General features: G+C 54.2%; 2 protein-coding genes across 2 annotated transcripts in view; one reads left to right on the plus strand and one right to left on the minus strand.

Moving 5' to 3' along the window:
* Window positions 1–14,403, minus strand: part of AK8 (adenylate kinase 8) — a 78,317-nt gene extending 63,914 nt beyond the window's left edge. The window contains exons 1-5 of the mRNA XM_049774109.1: window positions 14,240–14,403; window positions 12,555–12,639; window positions 8,728–8,777; window positions 6,843–6,953; window positions 4,595–4,663 (exon numbers count right to left, since the gene is read on the minus strand). Coding sequence (XP_049630066.1) covers window positions 4,595–4,663; window positions 6,843–6,953; window positions 8,728–8,777; window positions 12,555–12,639; window positions 14,240–14,401 — 477 coding nt within the window. The 5' untranslated portion in view covers window positions 14,402–14,403. The remainder of the gene's footprint in view (window positions 1–4,594; window positions 4,664–6,842; window positions 6,954–8,727; window positions 8,778–12,554; window positions 12,640–14,239) is intronic.
* Window positions 14,404–19,762: 5,359 nt separating this feature from the next.
* SPACA9 (sperm acrosome associated 9) lies at window positions 19,763–23,312 on the plus strand. The gene is made up of 3 exons (XM_049774113.1): window positions 19,763–19,949; window positions 22,062–22,264; window positions 22,590–23,312. Exons 1-3 carry the CDS (start codon window positions 19,806–19,808, stop codon window positions 22,885–22,887), a joined length of 645 nt encoding a protein of 214 aa, XP_049630070.1. The 5' UTR covers window positions 19,763–19,805; the 3' UTR covers window positions 22,888–23,312.
* The last annotated feature ends 406 nt before the right edge of the window (window positions 23,313–23,718 follow it).

A 23,718-nucleotide genomic window follows, 5' to 3' on the forward strand; every position in this document is an offset into this window, starting at 1 on the left:
AACCAAAAAAAAAAAAAAAAAAAAAGAAAGGCTCTTGCCTCGCAGCATCTTATCAAATTTCAATTCCTGGCACCCCATATGGTCCTCTGAGCCCTGCCAGAGTGATAACTGGGAGAAACACCTGATCACTGCCAGGTATGCCCCCCCACAAAAATCCAACAACCTTACCCTGAATGTGGCTGTTTACTGAGGTTTTGCACAAGACCCCACTTTGCAGGGGGGCAGTGATTGTAGCTTGGGCTGCAAACAGGTGGGTGGGAAAACCAGGGGGCTGGGGCACAGTGAAGTTTTGGGAGCAGGAGACAGGGCCCATACCTGGCCAGAGTGGCCCCTTGGGCCTTCAAACTACCCCCAAATCCTTTGGTTTGGGGATCCTACTTCCAAGGCTGGCCAGATCGCTAATTAGAATCCATTTCCCTGTCTCCCTGGCACCTTGGTGAGATGCCTGAGCAGCCCCATTGCCCCTGCTTTGTGTCGAGCAGGTTAATTGATATTCTGAGGCCTGCACATGCCTGGCCCCCCGTGGCTCACTTCTGTTTTATCACACATCAAAAAGGCCAGCTGGAGGTGTGCACAGCTGCGCGGGGTACCGAATCACAGGACGGACAAGCACCGAGCAGATGTCACAGATAAAATTCAAAAAAAGAGGCAAAGGAAAGAAGCCAGAAAGCAGCCAGCCAGGCCAGGGAAGCTGCAGGGCCCAGTGGCGCTGCCCGATCCCCGAGCCCTCCTGGCTGTTATTAAAGCGCAATTAGCAACTTCACAAGTAGACACGAGGTCCTCTGGGTCCCTGGTCCCTTTGATGCCTGGCCACATCCCTCCTCCTCCTCTCAGACCTGCCAGGACACCCCAGAAGGGAGATCCCTGGGGCCTGAGGCTCCAACAGAGCTCACCCTCAGTCAAGGGGAGCTGGTCTGAGATGCTGAGTCTGGGTTCAAGAAATCAGCTCTGCTCCATGCTGCAGACAAGCACCCCAGGACAGCAAAACCCACCCACAGGCACTCTGAGTCCCCTAAGTCTGATGCAGTTTCTGGGCACAGGAGAAGAGAGAGTAGAAAATTGAAAAGAATCCGGGAAGAAATGCATCTTTGGAGCTGAAATTTGGGAAGCTGATGTGTATGTGCCAAAACGCAGTAGGGGGGTACAGGAGGGTGGAGTTGGGTCACTCCCAACCCTCCACCTAGGTTTATACAGAACTGAAAACTGTTTATACCCACATGCCTTCCCACCACAGTCTCCAAAAAAACCATTAGCAAGAATATTTTGGTTGAGAGGACCCATATCTGGTGGGGTTCAGGAGACACTATGGGATGGGGCTGGAGCAATAGCACAGCAGTAGGGCATTTGCCTTGCATGTGGCTGACCCAGGACGGACCTGCATTTGATCCCTGGTGTCTCTTATGTTTCTCCGGAGCCAGGAGTGATTTCTGAGTGCATAACCAGGAGTAACCCCTGAGTGTCACTGAGAGTGGCCCAAAAATAAAAAAAGAAAAGGAGACACTATGGGATGTCAAGGATCAAACCCAGGTCGGCCACATGAAAGGCAAGTGTCCTACCTGCAGTACTATTGCTCTGGCCTCCATAAAGCTATTTTTGTTTTGTGGTGGGTCCAAAGGCACCCAGAGTCCTGGAAGCCACTCTTGGCAAATCTCAGCCCATCAGGCAAAGGTCTGAGGATGTGGGTCTGTTTGGGGTCTCCAGGGCAACACGCCTTATGATACCCAGAGCCTCTCCTGGTTCGTCTCAGAGTTTAATTGCAAACCACAAACAACCAAATTCAGGGTGTATCACATCAAGTGCAGAAATGCAGGACTGAGAGCGTGTCCTCACCCCACATTTGTAGCTGACCCCAAATCTAAAGGTGGTCAGGGCCACCATTGGACACTTGGCAGATATAGGCTCCCCCATCCCTGCATGACCAAAGTGCAGGACCCCCAAACATCCACTTCTGTCAGTTGAGTCCTACTGCCCCCTGCTGTCAGAAGGTAGATCTGGTCAGCCCAGGACAGGGTAGCTTCATTCCTGCACCTTTGAGTGTTGTTTGTTGGGTCAGTTACTACCACACCTCTTGCACAAGCCTATGTCTCAGCCTGCATTCCCTGTGAGGTGGGGTCCCCCATAGCAGGCATCTGGGAATGACTGACTCAGGGCCACCCAGCATCATGGCAGAAGGGGGGCAGGATAAAGGTTCTAGCTTGGCCCACCCCCCTCTCCAGGACCTGCACTTGTGGGAGTTTGACACTGCTCTGTCCAGATGCTGTCCCTGTCTCTCATGCACCAGCCGCCTGCACCCTGCATCCCAACATCTGCTGGCAGGTCCCTAACATGCTGCTGCTGTTGACCCAGCAGGAAAACTAGCCCTCTCTAAAGGGGGTCTAAGGGGGCTCCTCTCTAGGCTGCCATGGGGTGGGGGTCCTTGTCAGAGTGTGGCTGTTCTTCAGGGTCCTGATAGATCATCAGCTTGGAGGTGCTGTGGGGATGAGGATTTGGGGTGGGCACCGACCATCAGGGATTTGAGGGCTCCAGGAATAGAACCAGCTGGCCCCTCCTGCAGGGGTATGAGAAGCACAGGGCAGGTGCATCGCTGGGCTCACTAGGGTTCCCCCACACTCACACCAAGTAAGGGGCTCCTGAACATGCAGGGGGGGTGAGTCTTCTGGTTGGGGAGAGGGGCCAGACCCCACCTTGCAGAGCTCATCCTGTGAGGAAACACCTTCACCCTGAGTGGGTGGTGGGAGCTTCCGCTTCACATCGTGTGTGCTGCACCCTAGAAGCTGGGTGGACATTGTGGTGCATAGCCAGGGATTCATCTGTTCTCTCCTAGCAGCTCTCTCCCAAATATGTCACAGGCACAGACCCTGCTGGGGGCCGGGGGGACCCTTGCAAACCCATTGGGTAGCCTGGGGTGTCAGTCCACAGAGACCTGATTAACACTCACAGCGGCCAACTGGCCCCTCTCATGACCCAACCTGCCCTCTTTGGCTGGGACCCCCACTGGGCCTCTAGACTGGTCACCTACACTCAGTCCCCTTTCGTTCCTACAGCTGTTGAGGGGTGCAAAGAAGCCAGGTCAGCCCCAGAACAGTGCAGACCTGAGCGTAAAACATCCCAAATTCCCCTCTACCTCCAGACTGTACACTCCTGAATCTTGATTCAGTTCTTGGCCAGAAACCCTCCACCTCGGTGACACCTCCTGTGATCTCATAGCCTCTCCACACACACACACACACACACATTTTGACCCTGGTCCCTGAGGCCTGGGCTGCAACAGTAAGCTGCGGGGAAGCAAGTTCGAGGAAAAAAGCTGCAATCCCAGCCCGATAGGAGTGTGGCATGCAGGCTGGGCTCCTTTGGGCCTAGTCTCCCGCCTCTGTAGCTCTTTGAAGCGGCCCTTTGAAGTGACCCAGGCCAGGAAGAGGAGGAGGGACTCCCCCTCCAGTGCTGGAGTAGGCAGCCGGTTCCTTCTGGCCAATGGTTTCTCCACATTGCCTCTGAGGTAAGGAAGGTGGGGAAAAAGGTTGGCGGAGGTGGGTAACAGGGTAGAGAGCTCAGGAAATTTACTGCTAAATTATTTTGGAGTGTGGGTCTGGGTGGGGGCCTCTCAGCGATGCCCAGGGTCGAGCTTTGGCAGGCAGTCTGCAAACTGGGTTGGCTGAATCAGTCCCCCTAGCCCACACTTAGGAATGTTGGGGGTAGAGAGAGGCTGGAGCAAATCTTGGGCTTTGTGCATATATGTGGGAGCAGGCAGGAAGGAAAAACTCAGGCACTTGTGGAGGTTTTGGAATCTCCATGTAGACTTTGGGAGGGGGTGCAGAAGAATTCAGCATCTCGAAAGGGGAGTATGTGTATGGAGCCCTGCCAAACCCACAGCCGAGCAGAGAGAAGTTTCGAGGAAGAATAATGATAGGTCCTCAGTTTCTCCTCCTGAAATATGGGGTGCTGATCCCCTGGAACAGAGCCTTCTACATGAGGAGCCTCCCCCAAGGAAGGGTGGCAGGCTTCTAGTCCCCTCCCATACTTTCTGTGCCCAGACTCTTTTGAGGGCCCTTTGGACCCCACCTCTGTCTCCATTACCAAGGGCAGAGGAATTAAAAGGCCAGAATCACCAAGTCAGGGGTCACCTCCCCCCACTACTTCTGTCCTCAGTGACGCCGAGACCCCCATTTCTCTCTTGTGACTTTCCCTTCATCTAAGGCCAAGTCCATGCCCAGAGTTGTCCCTCACCAAGCACTGCTCCTTGAGTCACACCTGGAAGGGCCACATACACAGGCGAGCATCCCTACTTGGTGTTCTATTTTTTTGTTTGTTTTGAGGCTACACCTGCCAGCACTCATGGGTTAGTCCTAGCTCTTCGTTCAGAAATCACTCCTGGTAGGCTCAGGTGGGGGGGACTATATGGGATGCTGGGAATCGAACCCAGGTCCGTCCCGGGTTGGTCACGTGCAAGGCAAGTACCCTTCTTGCTGGACTATTGCTCCAGCTTCTTATTCTATTTTTCCCTTCTGGCAACATCTGCAGTAACACACATGTCCCCTGCAGCCTCCAACAGCAGAGTGGCCCCATCTCCCAGGAGCAGAGCACAGGCACGGCTTACCTTCCGGACACAGTCGTCTTCGGCCAGTCGTGACTGGAGCAGGTGGATGAGCACTGGGCTGGTCAGGTACTGGGGGAGGGATGGGCACAGATGAATGGGATGAGGTCCCCTAACCCTAACCAACCCTACAGGCTCGCTGCCCAAGCTGCCTGTGGCCTCCAGCCCTGCCTGAACCTCAGGCCCTCCTGGCTCTCTCTCATTGCCCTCCACAAACATACCCTTGCCTAGCAAGGATCTCCCTGAATGTTGACCCTGCCTCATCCAGCTGCTACCAAGGCCTGGATAGCACCTTGCTCAGAGCCCTGCTCACTGCCTTCCCTGGAACTGCTGGAAGAAAGACAAACTCACTCTCTTGGACCCAGAACAACCTGGGAATAGGCACAGGTCCCCCCAACTGATCCTGTCACCTCATGGGGAGGTGTAAAAGGGGCGGGGCTCAAGAATGGGGGTGATGGCTGAGTGGGTGGATGGTAGGTGGGTGGTGGATGGATGGTGTATGGGTGAATGGCTGGTGACTGGTACATAGGGGAGAAAATACAGAGGAGTTTTGCCTGTGTCCAGTCCCTGCCTTCAGAATCTCCTGAAGCACCTTAGTGTCCTTACAGTGGCTCCCTTTCCCAAAGGGACAGAATCACGTGTACTTTCACAGGTACACGTGAAAGTACACACATGTGGTCACCCATATAGACATTTACACACAGGCATACATGCACATATGAAGGCACACAAGCACATGTGAGGCACATGAACACACAAAGGCACACACACATAGGCATGTCATACACACAGGCAGGTGGGGAAGACGGGGTTGTCCTTGCAATCTCAGCAGATGTGCCTGCTTGGGGCAGAGGGGATATGGCCCATTCACACCCCATGTTGTGTTGGGGATGTGTGGGAGCCTGTCACAAACCCCCATGACATTGCCATGGGGACGGTCCCTGCTGGCACCCTTGGGGATGGGCTGCATCCAGGTTTCTGTCTCTACTTCCCAGGGATGCACCCCAGGAATTGCCAAGCTGTCACCTCAGAGGTCCCCAACTGATATGTCAGGAGTTGGGGTTCAACCATGGCCACAGTTTGAGCATCTCCGCACCCTGAGATGAAGTTTGAGAGCAAGTGACCCCAAGAAAGTGGGAACTGACCATAGTGGGTATCAATGCCTTCTCTGGACTAGGGGATCCCCCAACAGGAGACCCTGGGAGTGGGGGGGCACTTGATTCCCTTCAAGATTTGATGGGAGTACAGGTGTAGTGCCAAGGGCCTCAGATTCTGCAGAAAGACCTGGGCCATTCCCAGGCACTACTAGAAGATCCTGGGCTGCAGTCCCCACTCCACCCCTGGGCCTCAGACCCCAGGCTCCCCTGCCATGATTCAGCTGGTCCTGCATGATGGGTCTCTGAGGCCTGGCCTAAGGTTGCTTCAGTAGTCTGTGGTTTCTTCAGTCTCTTCCCACCCCACATCCAGGGTTCAACCCCATTTTTTTTTTTAATCACTATGATTTTGTTCTTGTTTATTTGTCTGGGGGCCACATCCCGAGGTGTTTGGGGGTTACTGCTTCAGTATTCTGTGGTTTCTTCAGTCTCTTCCCACCCCACATCCAGGGTTCAACCCCATTTCTTTTTTTTTTTAATCACTATGATTTTGTTCTTGTTTATTTGTCTGGGGGCCACATCCCGAGGTGTTTGGGGGTTACTCCTGATTCCGTGGTCAGGAATCACTCCTGGCAGGCTCAGGGGATCCTATGGGATATGGGGATTGAACCTAGGTCAGACATGTGCAAAGCAAACGCTTTCCCCACTGTGTATTATTCTGGCCCTCACTCCCATTTCATATCCCCTTTCTGCCACAGGCCAACTCAAGTGGGGTGTCGCCCTGTCACTTGCAAGTGGCCGCAGCGTAAAAACCAGAGCTGGAGAGGGCCTGGCTGGATGCTGGGTGGGGTTGAGTTGGACGGGTCCCAGATGTGAGAGGGATGTGGACACCAACAGGGGCCCAGGGCAGCACTTTATGGCCTCGAAACCAAGGCTCACACTAGCAGGGTGACTGGATCCCCAACAGGACTGGGGTTCCCTGTAGAAGTGCCTTTCTCACTGTGATCTGGTTCCCACCTCAAACCCCCTCCAAACTTGCCATCCCATATTGGCCCTGAGAATTCCCTTCTTTGTCCCCACACTCTGCCCCCTCTCTGTTAACCCACTAACCCCAGGTTTCTAACAACTTCTGGCTTACCTCCCCCAGGCAGCCCTACCTCAGTCTTCTGAAACTCGGCGTAAACGTCAGAGGACATGGAGGAGAAACGGAGACTGAGGATGTCCCTGTTGACCAGGCTGCTGCTGAGATGTTTGCACAACCACATGGCCTGTGGGGCCAGAGACAGCCATGATGCTGGGCACTCGGCACATTCCCTATCTCTATCTTGAGAGGGGTACCCTAGAGAATCATCGGGTCTACTCCCAACATTGTTCAGCAGAGGTCATTTCTGGGGTGCAAAGAGGTTGCACAAGAGGCTGTTTAGGTAGCCCTGGACCTTGACCACTAGTGTCATTTGTGTCTCTCCCTCCCCTGCTGGTGCCTGGAGTGGTGCCTGGGGTAGAGGTCAGGTCTTTCTCTGTTGAACTCTGATCATCACAAACACAGGAGCTGGCACTATGGCCAGCAGGCATGCAAGGAGACACTGCAAGGGTCCAGTGATGCAACCCCGAAGAACCCCCAGTTCACACTCCAACTGAAGCAGCAGACTTAGAAGAGGCACCCCAGACAGTCGTGGTATGGACACTGCTGTCAGAGTCCAGGGCCTGGCTTTCAGGCACTGCTTGCCAAAGCCATAGTGGCTGCAACAGTTCAAATGGAGGAAAGCAGGGCCCAGAGTGAGGGCACAGTGGAACAGCGCTGGCTTTGCATATGGTTGTCTCGGGTCTAATCCATGGCACCCCATGGGATCCCCTCAGTCCTGCCAAGGAGTGATGTCTGAATACATCACTGAATACACGTCTGAATACAACACTGAATACAGAGCAGGAGTAAACCCTGAGCACCACTGGGGGTGGGGAGGGAGGGAGGGAAGGAAGGAAGGAAGGAAGGAAGGAAGGAAGGAAGGAAGGAAGGAAGGAAGGAAGGAAGGAAGGAAGGAAGGAAGGGAGGGAGGGAGGGAGGGAGGGAGGGAGGGAGGGAGGGAGGGAGGGAGAGAGGGAGGGCTGGGGGTGGGGAGGGAGGGAGGGTGGGAAGGAAGGGAGGAAGGAAGGGGAGGGAGGGAGGGAGGGAAGGAGGGAGGGAAGGAAGGGAAGGTGGGAAAGAAAGGAAAGAAAGAGTGAAAGAGAAAGAAAGAAGGAAAGAAAGAAAAGAAAGAAAGAAAGAAAGAAAGAAAGAAAGAAAGAAAGAAAGAAAGAAAGAAAGAAAGAAAGAAAGAAAGAAAGAAAGAGAGAGAAAGAAAGAAAGAAAGGAAAGAAAGAAAGAAAGAAGAAAGAGAAAGAAAGAAAGAGAGAAAGAAAGAAAGAAAGAAAGAAAGAAAGAAAGAAAGAAAGAAAGAAAGAAAGAAAGAAAGAAAGAAAGAAAAAGAAAGAAAGAAGGAAGTTAGGAAGAGAGGAAAGAAGAAAATAGAAGAAAAGGAGGGAAGGAGGAGGAAAGGCAAGAGGGAAGGAAGGAAAAAGGAGAAAGGAAGGAAGAAGCTAAAGCCACAGTCAACCCACCAGAACAAAGGGTCTGGAGGTGGGGCAGCAGAAGCTGAGGGGCAGATGCCCTGCTTTAAGACCAGTGGAGGGACCCTGTAAATTAGTGTTTCTGGGGCACAGCAGGGTCTCCTGCATTGGCTGAAGTTCCCAGCATCAGATGACTGAAGTTTCCCTCCTACATTCCAAGTGAGGGAGCCCCATGTTCCTTCTAGAAAAAGGCCTCAGCCTGTTACTAGGGTAAGCAGACTGTGTATGTGTGTGTGTGTGTGGGGGGGGGGTAAGGAACAGAGCCCCAGGACTTTTCCAGGAAGGTGGGAAAGATTGGGGAGGGCCTGGTTCTGGAGCAACATTTGGCCATATGCCCCTTCCACGGGAACAGAACGAAGCAACCAGGAAAGGGGCCAAAGTGCGCCACGAAACCGGAGAGGAATTGTGGTATTACCTATTTCATGGGAGCGCACTTACAATTGTGGTTTTCCCTGAAGCCGGTGGCCCTAATATTACAATCTTCGGCACTGCGGAAGGAAAAGATGAGACTGTCACCCATCGGTGTGACAAAGCGACCCCCATCAGCGGCCTGCGAATTTCTGCCCGCCTCAGACTTCATTTTCTGAACAGTGACATGGCTGTTTGTAAGGCGACTCCCCACTGACAGGGCCCCCGTGTTGAGAGAGAGGGTAAGTGATGACTGAGCCCGTTCATTCCTCTCTCTCCGCAGGAACACGGACACGGAGACTCATTTGCTCACGTCATAAATATCCGGAACAATTGGAACTTCAAAAGCCATAAAGCATCTTAAAAAGGGCCTTTGTCTCCAAGCAGGCGCTCAAATAAAGCTGGATTTTATGTAAATCCAACCTCAAAGCTTTTATTTGTTTTTCCTCCCTTCATATTTATGCCTTTTTATTTAGCAAACTGGATTCCCCATCATGTTATAGAGAGAAAAGAATGGGGGAGAGTCTGGATTTATAAAACCCAGGACAGGAAAGTCTGTGCTTTCAAATAGGGGGGATTTCTGTGCAAATGGACTCCAGTCTCTGGAGTCTCCTCTACTTCTGGGGGCACAGGCCACTGCCTGTCGTGCTGGGAGCAGGGCATTGGAGAGGCCCACGGCTGGGTTCAAGTCCTTGTATCTGTTCCTGCCCTAGGGGACACCCCAGGGGTTCTCCTGACTCTGGCTTCCTTCCTGTTGGAGTAATCATCTTACTTTATTCAGGATATTTCTTCTTTGCATGTGCTTGTCCCTCCTGGGCAGTAAGTCCCCAGCCTCACAACCCGGCCCAACGTGCCTGTCTGGGGTTGAGGCAAGGAAGTGGGACCTGGTGTTAGTCCTGGCCTAAGGCAGGTCCAGGGATTGACTGCTGGCCCTGGGAGTCGATGGCCAAGAACAGTCCAAATCTGAGGCCCCTGCATGCCTGAGGGGCCAGAAGTGCAGGACACTCGCTGGTCATGCGCCACCTGCTATGTCCTCTGGGGCTGTATCTGCACAAACTGCACCCTGGGGAGCTGAGGGGTGACTCAACCTCACACACTAGGGACTGTCTGCCTGTGCCTAATCCCTTCTAGGGGCTTCTCAGGAAGATAGGATGTAGCAGGGTTGGGAAATCTGGGCTGAATTGGACTTTGCTATCCCAGAGGCGGGACAGAGGACTCCCGTTTCCTACTTCCCACCACCTGTGCTGCCCCTTCAGGGTGGACCCCCATAGGCTGCTGTGTTCAGGACTCTCCCTCGGCTCTCTTGTGTGGCCAAGAACCCTCGCTTTGGTCTCTGGATGCTGGGTTTCCACTCCACTGGCCGTTTTGGCCAGTCTGGTACCGCTACAAGCCACAGGGGACCCGGCTGACTTGGAGCCCCTCAGCCCTCTGTGACCACGGAATCTCCCCCATTTCTGCACCCTAGTAGGCCTGAGGAAGAAAGGCCTTCTTCAAAGGCCAGGCGGGCAGCCAGGATACCTGTCCAGGAACGAGGCCCCAAGTCAGGCCCTCAGGAGGACCAGGCCCCAAGTTCTGTGCACCTCAAAGCCAGCCCTACAGGGTTGAGAGCCAGCATACATCTGCCTGGATGCTGGAGATCCTGGTGTGTGTGTGGGGGGACACTGTCTTTTGATGGGGGGGAAGGAAAACTAGGCAAGGCCCAGAACAACCCTACTGGCTACACCTAGAAATGGAGTCAGGTGAGGTCCACAGGAGGGTCCAATGGAGGAGGTGCATGTGACAGGGGCTCACAACTCACATGTTGTGTCCCCCCACACCTGCTGTCATCCCGAGTTTGGCCTATGAGATCCAGGGACAGGGGCGTCATCCCAGAAGCACTTGGGATGAAGCCCAAGCCCTGGGGCTCACCAGCTGCTGAGAGACTCCTTATTCTGGACTCCATCAGCAAACCCAGTGTCCCCCCTTGGGAACTGAGGGAGCAGATAGTACTGACCTCCCCCCCCCCTCACTCCTACATATACAGACCCTGGATGTACTAGGGTCTGGGCCTTTCATCCTTGACAAGGCATCTGCTTGGGGTGGGGGATTACGGCCACACCCGGTGGCACTCAGGGGGATACTCCTGGTCTTGTGCTCAGAAATCACTCCTGGTTGTCTTGGGAGGCCATATGGGATGCTGGGGATTGAACCTGGGAAGGCTACATGCAAGGCAAAGGCTCTCCCCACTATGCTATTGCTCCGGGTGAGGTATCATTTATTAGCACCAGAAAAGGCTGCTGATGGGGCCGGGCGGTGGCGCTAAAGGTAAGGTGCCTGCCTTGCCTGCGCTAGCCTTGGACGGACCCCGGTTCAATCCCCCGGTGTCCCATATGGTCCCCCAAGCCAGGAGCAACTTCTGAGCGCATAGCCAGGAGTAACCCCTGAGCGTTACCGGGTGTGGCCCAAAAACCAAAAAAAAAAAAAAAAGAAAAAGGCTGCTGCTGTTGCTGCTGGAAGTGATGAGTGTCTCCTGCACTTCAAAGCAAGGGGGGGGGTCTCCCAACACTGTGGAGTCTGCTGAGACCTCACAATCAGCCAATGGAAAATTCCCAAGCAGCCCCCCAGGTACCAGCTCTAATACTCTGCTTCCTCATAACAAATGTTTGTGAGAAACGAGCCTCATTCGGGCAGCTGTAAAAGCACACTTCATACCAACTGCTCTCTGTCTCACTCACTTGATCCAGGAAACCATGCCCTCCCATAAGTGCTCCCACACACCCCATATCACTATGCAGTCTCTGGAGTCTCTTCTACTTCTGGGGGCACAGGCCGCTGCCTGTCGTGCTGGGAGCAGGGCATTGGAGAGGCCCACGGCTGGGTTCAAGTCCTTGCATCTGTTCCTGCCCTAGGGGACACCCCAGGGGTTCTCCCGACTTTGGCTTCCTTCCTGTTGGAGTAATCATCTTACTTTATTCAGGATATTTCTTCTTTGCATGTGCTTGTCCCTCCTGGGCAGTAAGTACCTCTGGATTGGCCCCCTACCCTACCTGTTCTCCACCCATGGGGGTGGTCCTGAATCATTGGGTCAGGGACTTCTTTTGGGTTTTGGCCCTACAGCTAGTCTGTCTGCCTGCAAGTATCTTTTCCTGCTTGCAGAGAGTTTGTGTGGAAGTTTCTGAACCCTTTATCTCCCTAAACTTGGCCTTGCTTTCAGATCCTTGTTCCCCAATTCCCCCAGGATTGGTGTATGAGGCTTCCACTATACTTCCCCCCAGGGAGCCTCACATGGGGATGCACCCAAGGCTGCCCACACCTTACAAGAAATGGGGAGGGAATGTGACTCTAAGCCCCATGGAGGAGTGAAGGTGGTGGAACAAACACCTCCAGGGACAGGAAGAGGGGGTCCAGGCATAGCACAGGGAGAGGGCCTGGGAGCCCTTGAATGTGAGGTCTTGGAGGGTGCATTGGGGTTCAGTGAAAGTAGAGGGTCTGGGTTCCCAGGACCTCTACAGGAGCGAGATGCACAGTCCAGGAACAGACAAAGTACCCTGAGGTTCCAAGACTCCATATAGAATATGTTTCATGTGGGGTGACACAGCAAGGTATGTGATGTGTGTAATATAGGCACATGTGTATTATGAGATGAGTATAACACGGACACTGCATATAATATGTGCTGTGTGTAATACAGGCTGTGTGTGTGATGTCCAGGCTCTGTGTGTGATGTGTGGGTGTATAGTTCAGGTTCTGTGTGTGTAGTGTGGGTGAGTAGTTCAGGCTCCATGTGTAATATGTGTCAAGAACTCCCACCCTGGTGGTGGACCCTTCCCCAAGCCCAGACCCTTGGATGGTAGTGATTAGAGGAGGCTCCTGCTCACCGCTGTCATTGTTGAGCTGCAGGTGGCTGATCATGAACTGGATGGGCTCTGAGGGCTGGTAGATCAGCAGCTGCTCCAGCAGGGACTGCAGAGATGAGGGGGTTAACAGCTAAAGGCAGGGCCGCAGCAACAGTGCAATGCAGAGGACACTGGACTTGTATGTGGCTAACTTTGGTTCGAGCCCCAGCACCCCATATGTCCCCTCAGCACCAGCACTGCCTGGAGTGATTCCTGAGCACAGAGCCAGGAGTAACCCCTGGAGTAACCCCTGAGCACTGCCAGATGTGGCCCCAAACCAACAACAAAATGGCTGCAGACAACAGACTCAGGTTCAGGGCCCAGCATTGCCATCCCTAGGATACACAGGCCAGAGCTTTCTCCCTGGCCCACCCACCATGCCTGGGACTGGGGGCTCAGCCTGTCCCCTGCTGGCTTCTTTAGGGATCCCCCTGAGGAAAGGCCTGCGGGATGGGCTGCATGCAGTGGCTGGAGAGGTCCATGAGGGTCCTTTGCTTCAAAACAGCAGCCCCAGTGTCCTTCGCTTTGCTTCCCAGGCCAGTGTCTCTAGGCGCTACTCCCAATATGTGTTCAGGCTTGCCTCAAAGTCTTAGCAAAGGTTGTTTCCTCAACGAGAGACACTGTTCCTTGCACCTTATTTTTGTTTTTCTGTTTTGGGGACCACAACTGGCAGTGCTTAGGGATTACTCCTGACTCTGTGTTCAAGATGGCCTCAGAGATCATATGGGATACCAGGGATAGAGCTCGATCAGCCATGTGCAAGGCAAACACCCTCACTGCTGTGCAATTGTTCTGACCCAAAGTTTTATTTGTTCTTTCTTTTGGGTCACATTTGGCAGTGCTCAGGGATTACTCCTAATTTTGTGCTCAGGAATCATTCCTAGCAATGCTCTGGGAAATCATATGAAATGCTGGGGATCAAACCCAGAGACCTGTGTAAAGCAAATGTCCTGTCTACTTATCACTGTGGCCTGTAAATACTGTAACATGACCAGGGACAAGGGGAAGGAATCCAGCCACAAAGGGCTGCCCTCAGGTTACAAATCTCTGGGGTTGTGCCTGGCACCCCAGGTCCTGCATGGCAGATGCAGTGTGCCCTCCCGGGGCGCATCTACCCCTTAGGCCCCAGACTCCTAAATGCAGTAGACATTTTTTTCTTTTTTCTTTTTCTTTTTTTTTTGCAGCCACCTTAGCCCCTCACAACTCTTCCTCGTAGTGAAGAGCATTTTGCAAAAGTCCCGGGGAGGGTGTTGCAGGAGAAATGGAAGCTTGTTTCAGACTGTGGGTTCAGACCCAGGGGCACATGCAGTGCAAGGGTTCTAGAGACCTGCTCCTCCATATCCGCAGATCAGCCGAGGGGCCTCCAGGCAGGGTCAAGAGAAGTCAGTGACCAGTATGAACCCTGCTTGGCCTCGGTCAATACGACTTGGGCTGGAACCAGCTCAGAACCTCACAGGGCACAGGGAAGGGGCCTCCTCTTGTACCCCAGCATTTCCCAGTAGAGAAAAAGCAGAGGTTCGTTCAAAAACCCCCAGCCTGGAGCTGGCAGAAGTCTATGCACTCTCCTTCCTGCTGCTCCCGGATCCTGGGGTGGGGTGGGGTGTGTGTCTTCCCACCCAGGGGTTCTTTAAGGCAGGGGACATGGGGGAAACAAGGGGTGCTGTCACCTGCATCATCTCGAAAATGTTGTTCTCCTCTCCGTACTGGAGCATGTCTGCGGGGATGCGGTGCGGGGCTGTGCTGGCGTCTATACCGCCCGACAGCGGCTGAGAGGCGATGAGCAACTTATTGACGTCTCTGTCCAGGGGAGTCTGTTCGCTCTCCTCCATCACGAAACTCTGGGCACCCGGTCCAGGTCGCTGTGGCAACGCGTCCTGCAAAGCGTCATCAGCGCACGCCGCAGTCGCCTCCACCGGGCCCGGCCCCAAAGCCCCGCCGCGGCCCCGCGGGGCTCCTGCAGGTGCAGCTCTGGCTCCCAGGACCCCCTTGGTGCCCAAACAGCCCGCTGCACCCTAGAAGGCATGTCAGGCCCCCCTCTACCCCGAGACTTCTGGAGATCCCATTGGGCGGGAGTGCTCCAAGCCTAGCTTGCCTCACTGGGCCTCAGTTTCCCCATTGGAAAGAAGAGTTCTGGGGAGGGACCCCTGAGCCCGGCTTGCATCTTCTCGCCCCTCCCAGGGAACCTACAGTTCAGGGCTGGGCAATAGGGGTGTGTGGGGGGTGCTGCCACGTGGCCCATTGCTATGGCACCGGCCTAACAATCAGCAGACCCCACCCCTGCCCACCCCGCCTCCGGGATCCGAACCCGCCGGGGCGAACGAAGGTACTCACGTATCGGGGCGCTCCGCGAGCCTAACGCCGATTTTTTGGACAAGCCAGGTCAAAGCATGCCAGGGGCTGGTTGGTTGGGAGATGGCTGTGGGGTGTCCGAAAAGGGAGGGCGCCCTACCAGGGAGGGGGTTCAGGCCCCGGTGCCAAAGCGCTCGAACCCTCAGCCCGGCTGTGGCCCATTTATTAGGTTGTGATGGGGTTCGGGGAGGTTGGGGCGCTGTCATTTGCGCTCTGGGAGTTTCCTGCCCCCCTCCTACCCACCCCCATCCCGACCCTGAGGACCTTCCTTCCCATTTCTTTGCGGATTAGACGGAATTCGGGGCCTGCAGACCCCTCCACAGAGCCTTTTGCCCTTTCTGCCTTCTCTCAGCTGCGGCTTTGGGAGCTTTCAGAATCATTCCTCAAAGAGTAAAGCCCTCATTTTTTACAGATGGACGAACTGAGGCTTAGAAAGGGGACAGTTTTGGGCCCAGCAAAAACTTGTTCAAGCAAAAAGTTGAACCTGTAGCAATAGCACCAAAGCGGGGAGGGTGCTTGTCTTGCACTTGGCCGACTCAGTTCCATCCCCTGCCCATCCCACACACCTCAGCATCCCATAGGGTCCCCCCAAGCACCCAGGATTGATTGATTCCTGAGTGCAGAAAGCCAGGAGTCAGCCCTGAACATTGCTGGGTGTGGCCCCAAAGTCAACAAAACAAAACCCTACAAAACAAAAACCAGAATAAAGAAAGCAGGGCAGGAGGCTGGAAACTTCATCTCCACCTATTCCCCGGGACCACATCCCTGGGTGGGTTTATCAAAGCCTGCAGAGGCGGCTGGGAAGAGAAGGGACCCCCACTCCCCCCACAAAATACTGGCTGGCTTTCAGGGTTGTCTACAGAGTTGGTTTGGTGCTTGGGTATTGCTGGAGTCATTGCTTTTTCTCCTTTATTTCCTGCCCTAGACATATGCACTTTTCATGCCATGATTTAATCTTCTGTTGCGGCCTGGGAAAGTACAAATCAACGAATGCCTTTGGGGTGCCTTTACACACACACACACACACACACACACACACACACACACACACACACAATTTGGCTGAGAATTACTGCAAGGGATGCTCATTTGGGGGATTCTTACACTTATACACACACACACATACTGCAAGGGATGCTCATTTGGGGGACTCTTACACTTATACACACACACACACACACACACACACACACACACACAATTTGGCTGCGAATTCCTGCAAGGGATGTTCATTTGGGGGATTCTTACACTCCCTCTGCCTCACCAGCTTGTCATAAGCCACCGGAATCAAGGGCTGAGTTGATTTTATGCTCGGGGGGGGGGTGGGGGCTTCCCACTGAGATGTAGTACCCCTAAGAATCCTGGCAGCGCAGGAAGCCTGGGAGGAGCCAAAGCCCGGCACACGGTGCCTCCCCCTGAGTTCCCACTCATATCTACCGCTCAGAGGCTTATGGGGAGACAGTACCTGGCCCCCATCTGTCACAGGGTCATCAGGGCCCCCCCAGCCCTGCTCCTAAGGAGGTGGCGAAGACCCAAGAATAGTCAAGTGCTTTTGTCTACTACTCCTTCTCTTCCATGCCCTAGGAAAAAAAATTCCTCCAGAGCTCCTGCCAGTTCGGCAGCGGGCATGCAAGAATAGAGTGGGCGTCTCACACAGGGAGGCCTTCGAGGTTCTTCTGTAGCTGACAGGTGGGGTCCCTCGGCCTCACTCTCACCCGATATTCCAGCGCCCCAATCTCTAGTGCTGACAGCTAGACCTCACTGAAGCATTTTCGTGCGTCTCTGCCAGGCAGTCCAGTCCCCAGTGCTCTCTGCTGTCTGGGGGTGTGCGCTGCGCCAACACAGAGGGCAACAGTCCAGGGATCTGGCTTCAACCTGGGGACATGAGACCCCAGAGCCTAGGAGGGGTGGAGCGAAGCCTGCTCCAAGCACAGATACCCCACCCCACCCTCAAGCAAGCCTAGGCCTTCCTTGTCCTCCTGAGCACTGTGCAAGTGGGGGGAGGTTGGTGGCGACGACCTTAGGGGCAGTTTGAGTGAGCACAAAGTTGATCTCATTGTGCCAGGGGCAAGACATGACCTACACACAGCAGGTTTATGAGTCGGAGCTCTATGTTTGAGCCCCGGCATCACTGGATCTTCTTAACCAGGAGTGATCCCCCCCAAACCCAAATAATAATGACCTCAAACTTATCACAGGAACCTACAGAGGGTCAAAAACTAAGGCAGCAGCCAAGCTTGCTGGTATTTCTTTGCTGTGTGGCTCCATGGTTCAAACTCGGCACTAGGCCCTCGCTCGTCGAGTATTGTTTATTTTGGGGTTTGGGGCCACATTGGCTGTCTGTGGTCAGGGGTTACTCCTTGTTCTGTGCTCAGGAATCATTCCTGGCAGTGCTCAAACAGACCCCATGGGATGTCGGGGATCAAACTTGGGTGGGCTGCATGCAAGACAAATGCCCTCCTTGCTGTACTATCGCTTCAGCCCGAAGTATTAATTTGTTGGATTTTGGACCACACCAGGCAGTGCTCAGGGGTCACTCCCAGTGGGGCTCAGGGGAATTCTGAGGACTGAACATAGTCCAGCTATTTGCAAAGCAAGTGCTCTTTTTTGGTTTTGGGGCCACACCCAGAAGTGCTCAGAGGTTATTCCTAGCTTTGTGCTTAGAAACCACTTCTGGCAGGCTCAGGGGACCATATGGGATGTCAGGGATCAAACCTGGGTTGGCCACATGCAAGGTAAATGCCCATTCCACTGTGCTATTGCCCAGCTGTCTTCTTTTGTTTTGTTTTGTTTTGGTTTTGGTTTTTGGGCCACACCTGGCGATGCTCAGTGGTTACTCCTGGCAGGCACGGGGGACCACATGGGACACCAGGATTCGAACCAACCACCTTTGGTCCTGGATTGGCTGCTTGCAAGGCAAACGCCACTGTGCTATCTCTCTGGGCCCCGCCCAGCTGTCTTCTTTATTTTAAATACTGGCGTCTCATTCTTTGCAGATTATCCCTTTGCTGTGGCTGTGACGAGGGATGCGGTTTCAGTCTTGTTCATCAGAACTGTGGCCTCTGCTGGGCCATCCCCCCCATGTGTATGTGGGGGGGGGCATTTAGGTGTCCCTGGAGGTGCACACACATGCTCCCTGGGGCCACTGCCCTGACTGCACACAGTTCCGTGGATCAAACTTGGGGACTCAGGCTTGGAGTTTGAGTGTTAAGACAATGGGGCTGTCTTCGGGCCTGTCCATAGCAACCACTTTGGCATTTGGTGTGATTCGTTTTGGGCCACACCCAGAAGCACTCAGGGGTTGCTCCTGGCTCTGCACTCAGAAATCATTCCTGGCCAGGCATGGGAACCATATAGGATGCTGCAGATTGAACCTGGATCAGCAGTATGCAAGGCAAATGCCCAAATGCCCTCCCTGCTGTGCTATCACTCTGACCCCTCAGGATAAAGGCCAGGCCTTTAAAGGACAGTTCGTTCAATCTAATTTTTCTGTCACCTCCCCATACACTGGCTCCCTAGGTTGGCCCTCATCCCAGGCCTGTTTTGTTGGTTTGTTTTGTTTTGTTTCTGGGCCACATCCAGTGATGCTCAGGGGTTACTCCTGGTTATGCACTCAGAAATCGCTCCTATTTTGGAGGACCATATGGGATGCCAGAAGAATGAACCATGGTCCGTCCTAGGTCAGCCGCATGCAAGGCAAAAGCCCTTCCACTGCACCACTGCTCTGGCCCCGTGGCCTGATAAACTATTAGGTGCACCTCCTCTTCCCAAGGCTCACTGTGACTCCTGCAAGAGGAGGAGGCTCCTTCTGAAATGCACCCGCCCCACCCCATGCTGTCCTTGACCTGTTGGTCAACACTGTTGCTATGGCACTGGGTGAGCGGGGTAGCTGTGGGAGGGCTGGGATCCTGCCTGCCCCATGTCCCTCAGCTCCCAGCCACACTTTCCACACGTTTTTCTTTTTATCTGGTTTTTGGATTATACCCAGCAGCACTCAGGGGCTAATCTTGGCTCTTCGTTTAGAAATTGCTCCTGGCAGGCAAGGGGACCATATGGGATGCTGGGATTCAAACCACCATCGTCCTGAATCAGCTGCATGCCAGGCAAAAGCCCTACCCCTAAGCTATCTCTCCGGGGCCCCAGACATACTTCTGTTCTTCACAGAAGCTCTGGCAGCTTCTCCCCTTCCAGAGGACAGTTTTCTAGCCTCCACCCCCCACCCCTGCCCTTATCTTTCCCCTCTGGCTCTGCTCTGGGCCTACCACATGATTGGGACATGTAGGAAGGTGAAATGTTCCTTCCATCTGCCCAAACCAAATGACCTGGCTTCCTTCTAGCACCATGGAGCTAAGACTGTCCACCACAGTCACTCCTAAAACCCTTGGCTTGGGCACAACCTGTCCCACAGAGCACCTGTGTGTGGTGTCTCTGAAGCTAGGGTGGCACTGGAATTCGGGGTAGGACTGAATTTGACAGATGCCATCGTGCGGGACCCAAAGTAATTCTGCACCATGGATCCAAGTAGATTCAGAGTCTTTGGGAAAAGACTAGAGAGTGAGATGGTGGCCAGGGCCGCCCTTTTTGGCTCAGCGGCCTGGAGATGCCCCCTCCAGGCAGCTACTCACAAACACGACGTATGCAGCAGGAGCACAGCTATAGCATTTGGAGAAACAGGTGTTGGGAGGTGCTCTTGTGAGAATCTGTCCTGTTCTCAGTGACTGGTCTGGGGTCAAGCTCCCATCTAGGAGATGCAGTTCTCTCTCTACCTCTGAATTGGACTGGGACTCAAAGCCAGGCTGTGGGTATGGCCCACTAGCTCACGCTCTGCCCTGCCTCCCCTGCAGGTCCTGTGCTCCAGGTCCCTCCACACCAACAACGCCAGCGATGAACGAGGTGAAGGAAGCGCTTCGCAGTGTGGAGCAGAGGTACAAACTGTTCCAGCAGCAGCAGTTCACATTCATCGCCGCCCTGGAGCACTGTCGAGACAATGCACATGACAAGATCCGGCCTATTGCCACCATAGGGCAGGTAAGTGCACACAGGCATCTCCTCATCCTGCACACGCCGGAGGTGCCCAAGGAAGCATGCACAGCATTCACAGCCCAAGTTCCCTTCAGGGCATCACTGTATCTCCCAGCCCTGCCATGGGGTGCAGTCCTGGTGGCCATGGGCTCAGCTGGGCTTTTTCTAAAAATCATGGGCTCTCTTGTAACCAAAGTGACAGTACAAGGAAAGGGCATTTGCTTTGCATGTGGATGACCCAGGTTCGATCTCCTTATGGTCCCTGGGCCCACTAGAAGTGATTCCTGGATGCTGAGCCAGCAGTATGCTCTGAACACCACTGGGTGTAGCACAAAAACAAACGAACAATGAGGCCAGAGCGGTGGCACAAGTAGTAAAGCGTCTGCTTTGCCCACACTAGCCTAGGATGGATCACAGTTCAACCTCCCAGTGTCCCATATGGTCCCCCAAGCGAGGAGAGGTTTATGAGTGCATAGCCAGGAGTAACCCCTGAGCATCACTGGGTGCGGCCCAAAAACAAAAACAAAAACAAAAAAAGAACAAGAAACTGTGGACCCCAAACTCAGCTGGCCTGGGATCTGCCTACCCCCTGCAGGTGACTCATCACTCTGAAGCTGTTTCTCCATCTGTCCCAGGAGAGAAATGGGGGCTTCTGGGCAGTGCCATGGCACTTGGCCAACCCCCAGTTGAGTGCAAGGACCTGTGTGCACTTGGGATTCAAACCTGGACTCCTGCTTCCAAGCCTCTGGCTCACGCTTTGCCACCTCCCAACCCAGGCAGACTTATTCCTAGCTAGGATTTAGCAGGTGCCTCCTGGCTGGGCTCAAGTGCCTAGGCCAGACCCCACCTCCCATTCCCCAGGTGTTAGAAGGCAGGAGGGGCTAGGGAGTAAGGCCCAGAACTGTCAGGAAGGACATACAGGAGCAAGGGAGGCAGTACCCTTGGTAGTATAGTAGCTGCCTAGAAAAAAATAACCTGGTTTTCTGACTTTGGAAAATCTCTCTACCCCCTATCACACCCACACCCTTCAAATTTTGGGCTACACCCAGCACTGTTCAGGGGACGTCTGAGGTGCCAGGAATCAAACCATGGTAGCCGCCACATGCAAGACAAGGCCCTTCTCCTTGTACTCTGTCCCCATCTTTTATTTTGTTTTAGACCACAATGTTGGAATTTACTACTGGCTCTATAATTCTGAAATCATTTCTGGCTATGCTTGGAAGACCATATGGGGTGCCAGAAATTGAAATCAGGTTGAACTCAGGAATTGAACTCAGGTTAACACCCTTCCCTCTGTGCTATTGCTCCAGCCCCTAACCCCCTTTCTAATTTGAAGATGAAAACCTAAATAGCCATGACTTGGTTTACAGTTAAGTTTCTTTGCCTAGCTCTCTGGCCGCAGCATCCACCACCCACCTGTCAAGAGTGCTAGGGCTCTGGGTTTCAGTGTGAGGGGCATCCAAGACCTCCACATTTCCTCACGGCCTCACCTCTGTGGGCCCAGCGTAGCCATCTGGGGTTGGGGCCAATGAGGGTGTCATGTTTGGATCGCACACCCTCCTTGGCCTCGAGGCCTAACCACCCAGGGATACTATTGTTACCCCTCACTTTGGTGCCTTTTCACTGGCAGGACCCATGGTTAGTCACGTGGGACACACCCCATTCCAACAGGCAGCAATGCAGCAGAGACTAGAGCAGACAGAATTGAGAATCCAGCTCACTGGGGAGGCATCAGCTCCTTTCACCTAGCTCCAACTCCCACGGGTTAAGGGTCCCAGATCACTCTGGACCTGAAGCCCTGGGAAAGAAACTGGAAGAATTCAGGGTCATGTAATCCAGTTTCCTGGGTCAGAGGACAGCACACTGTGGAAGGCGCTGGCCATGCACATGCCTACCGGAGTTCAATCTCCAGCTTCCCATATGGTCTCCTGATCAGAGTCAGGTGTGTCCCCGAAATAAATAAAGCTAAGGTCTCAGGAAAGACGCAGGGCAGCACAGCCTGCAAAGCTGAGCCTGAGTAGGGTGCCAGCCGCGGGGTGAGTGGGCCACTGTCTGAGCGCGCCCAGGGGATGGGTCCCAGGCTGGATTGGATGCGGTGCTCATAGGCCTGGCCTGCAGGTGCAGAACTACATGGAACATCACTGCAGCAGCTCCACATACAGGCGCATCCTGCTCATGTTCCTGGACATCTGCACTGAGCTGGCCAGGCTCTGTCTGCGCTTTGAGGCCCTGCACGTGGGGACGCCAGTCACCAACAACCTCCTGGACAAATGCAAGATGCTCGTCAGCCAGAGCAATGATCTAAGTGGCCTCCGAGCCAAGTAAGGCGTGGTTGGGGGTTTGGAGTGGGGGTGGGTGAGTGGGAGATGAAGAGTATGGGGGCAAGGTGGAGGCCTTTAGGAGCGCAGGAAGGAACCGGGAACCAAGGCTGGGACATCTCGGACTTCAACCAAGTGTCTTAAACACGAAGGATTCTGAGGCTAAGTCCTCTGGGCAGGGGAGAAAAGTGAGAGGATGAGGATGTGGTGACTGCAGAGAGGCCAGGCTAGCTGCTGCCTCACTCCAGGCTGCCATAAACCTCAGAGTGGGAACAGAAAGCTCAGCCTAGCACTCACCAGCACCCCATCCCCATTCCATGGCCTGCAGGTACCCCCATGATGTAGTGAATCACCTGAGCTGTAATGAGGCCAGGAACCACTATGGCGGCGTGGTGAGCCTCATCCCACTGGTGCTGGACCTGATGAAGGAGTGGGTCATGCACTCGGAGAAGCTGCCGCGGAAGACCCTGCAGCACGTGAGTGAGGCTGACTACTCGGGCCCGCCTGCCCGCACCCAACTCTGGGGCCAGCAGCCCCGGTGCAGGCTGCAAGCCAGAGACAAGCATAGGGGGAAGGAGCAGCAGAGCTCAAAGCCTCCCTGGAGACCACCGGGGGGGAGATTGTAGCTCCCTTCCCGTCGGCCCTGGCCCCTGCAGGGCACTGCCTTCCTTAACCGCTACTGAGGCCCCGTGCCCACTGCCGCTGTCGCCACTCACCTGCCCGGCCTCTGAAACCCAAGGAGGCCGGTGATGTTTGGACTCTGGTGCCCAGCCAGGCACACCACCACCTTCCAGCAGCTCGAACCACATCAGTGTGATCGGTCCCAGGACCGAAGCCCTGCCCGGGCGCATGCCCTTCTCTCCCTGGCAAGCAGCCGGCAGCGTGGAATCTGTGGTCTCACAAGCAGCCACGATACAGGCACCGCATCAGGCCTGCCAGCAACCCTGACTCTTGCTTTTTCCTTCACAGGGGGCGACTTAGCTTCTGTCTTTGCTTCCTCGGGCTCACAGGCAAGAATAAAGTGTTCTACCAGCTCCGTGCTGGCTTGCTTCCCTGGGCTATATTCTTCATGAGAACTGTTTTCCCACAGCTGGTCAGGAGTGACCACCATAGGCAGAGGCTGGAGGACTTGGCTCCCTGGAGTTTGTTTGAGTTTGTTTTTTCCTTTTTTTTTTGGTTTTTGGGTCACACCTTGCAGCGCTCAGGGGTTACTCCTGGCTCTATGCTCAGAAATTGCACCTCACAGGCTCAGGGGACCGTATGGGATGCCGGGATTCAAACCACCATCCTTCTGCATGCAAGGCAAACACCCTACCTCCATGCTATCTTCCCGGCCCCCCTTTTTTTGATTTTTGGGTTATACTCAGCAATGCTCAGGTGTTACTTCTGGTTCTGCGCTCAGAAATCACTCCTGGTAGGCTTAGACGACCATACAGGATGTCAGGGATTCAATCTGG

Source organism: Suncus etruscus, chromosome 5, assembly GCF_024139225.1.
Source record: "Suncus etruscus isolate mSunEtr1 chromosome 5, mSunEtr1.pri.cur, whole genome shotgun sequence".
NCBI lineage: Eukaryota > Metazoa > Chordata > Mammalia > Eulipotyphla > Soricidae > Suncus > Suncus etruscus.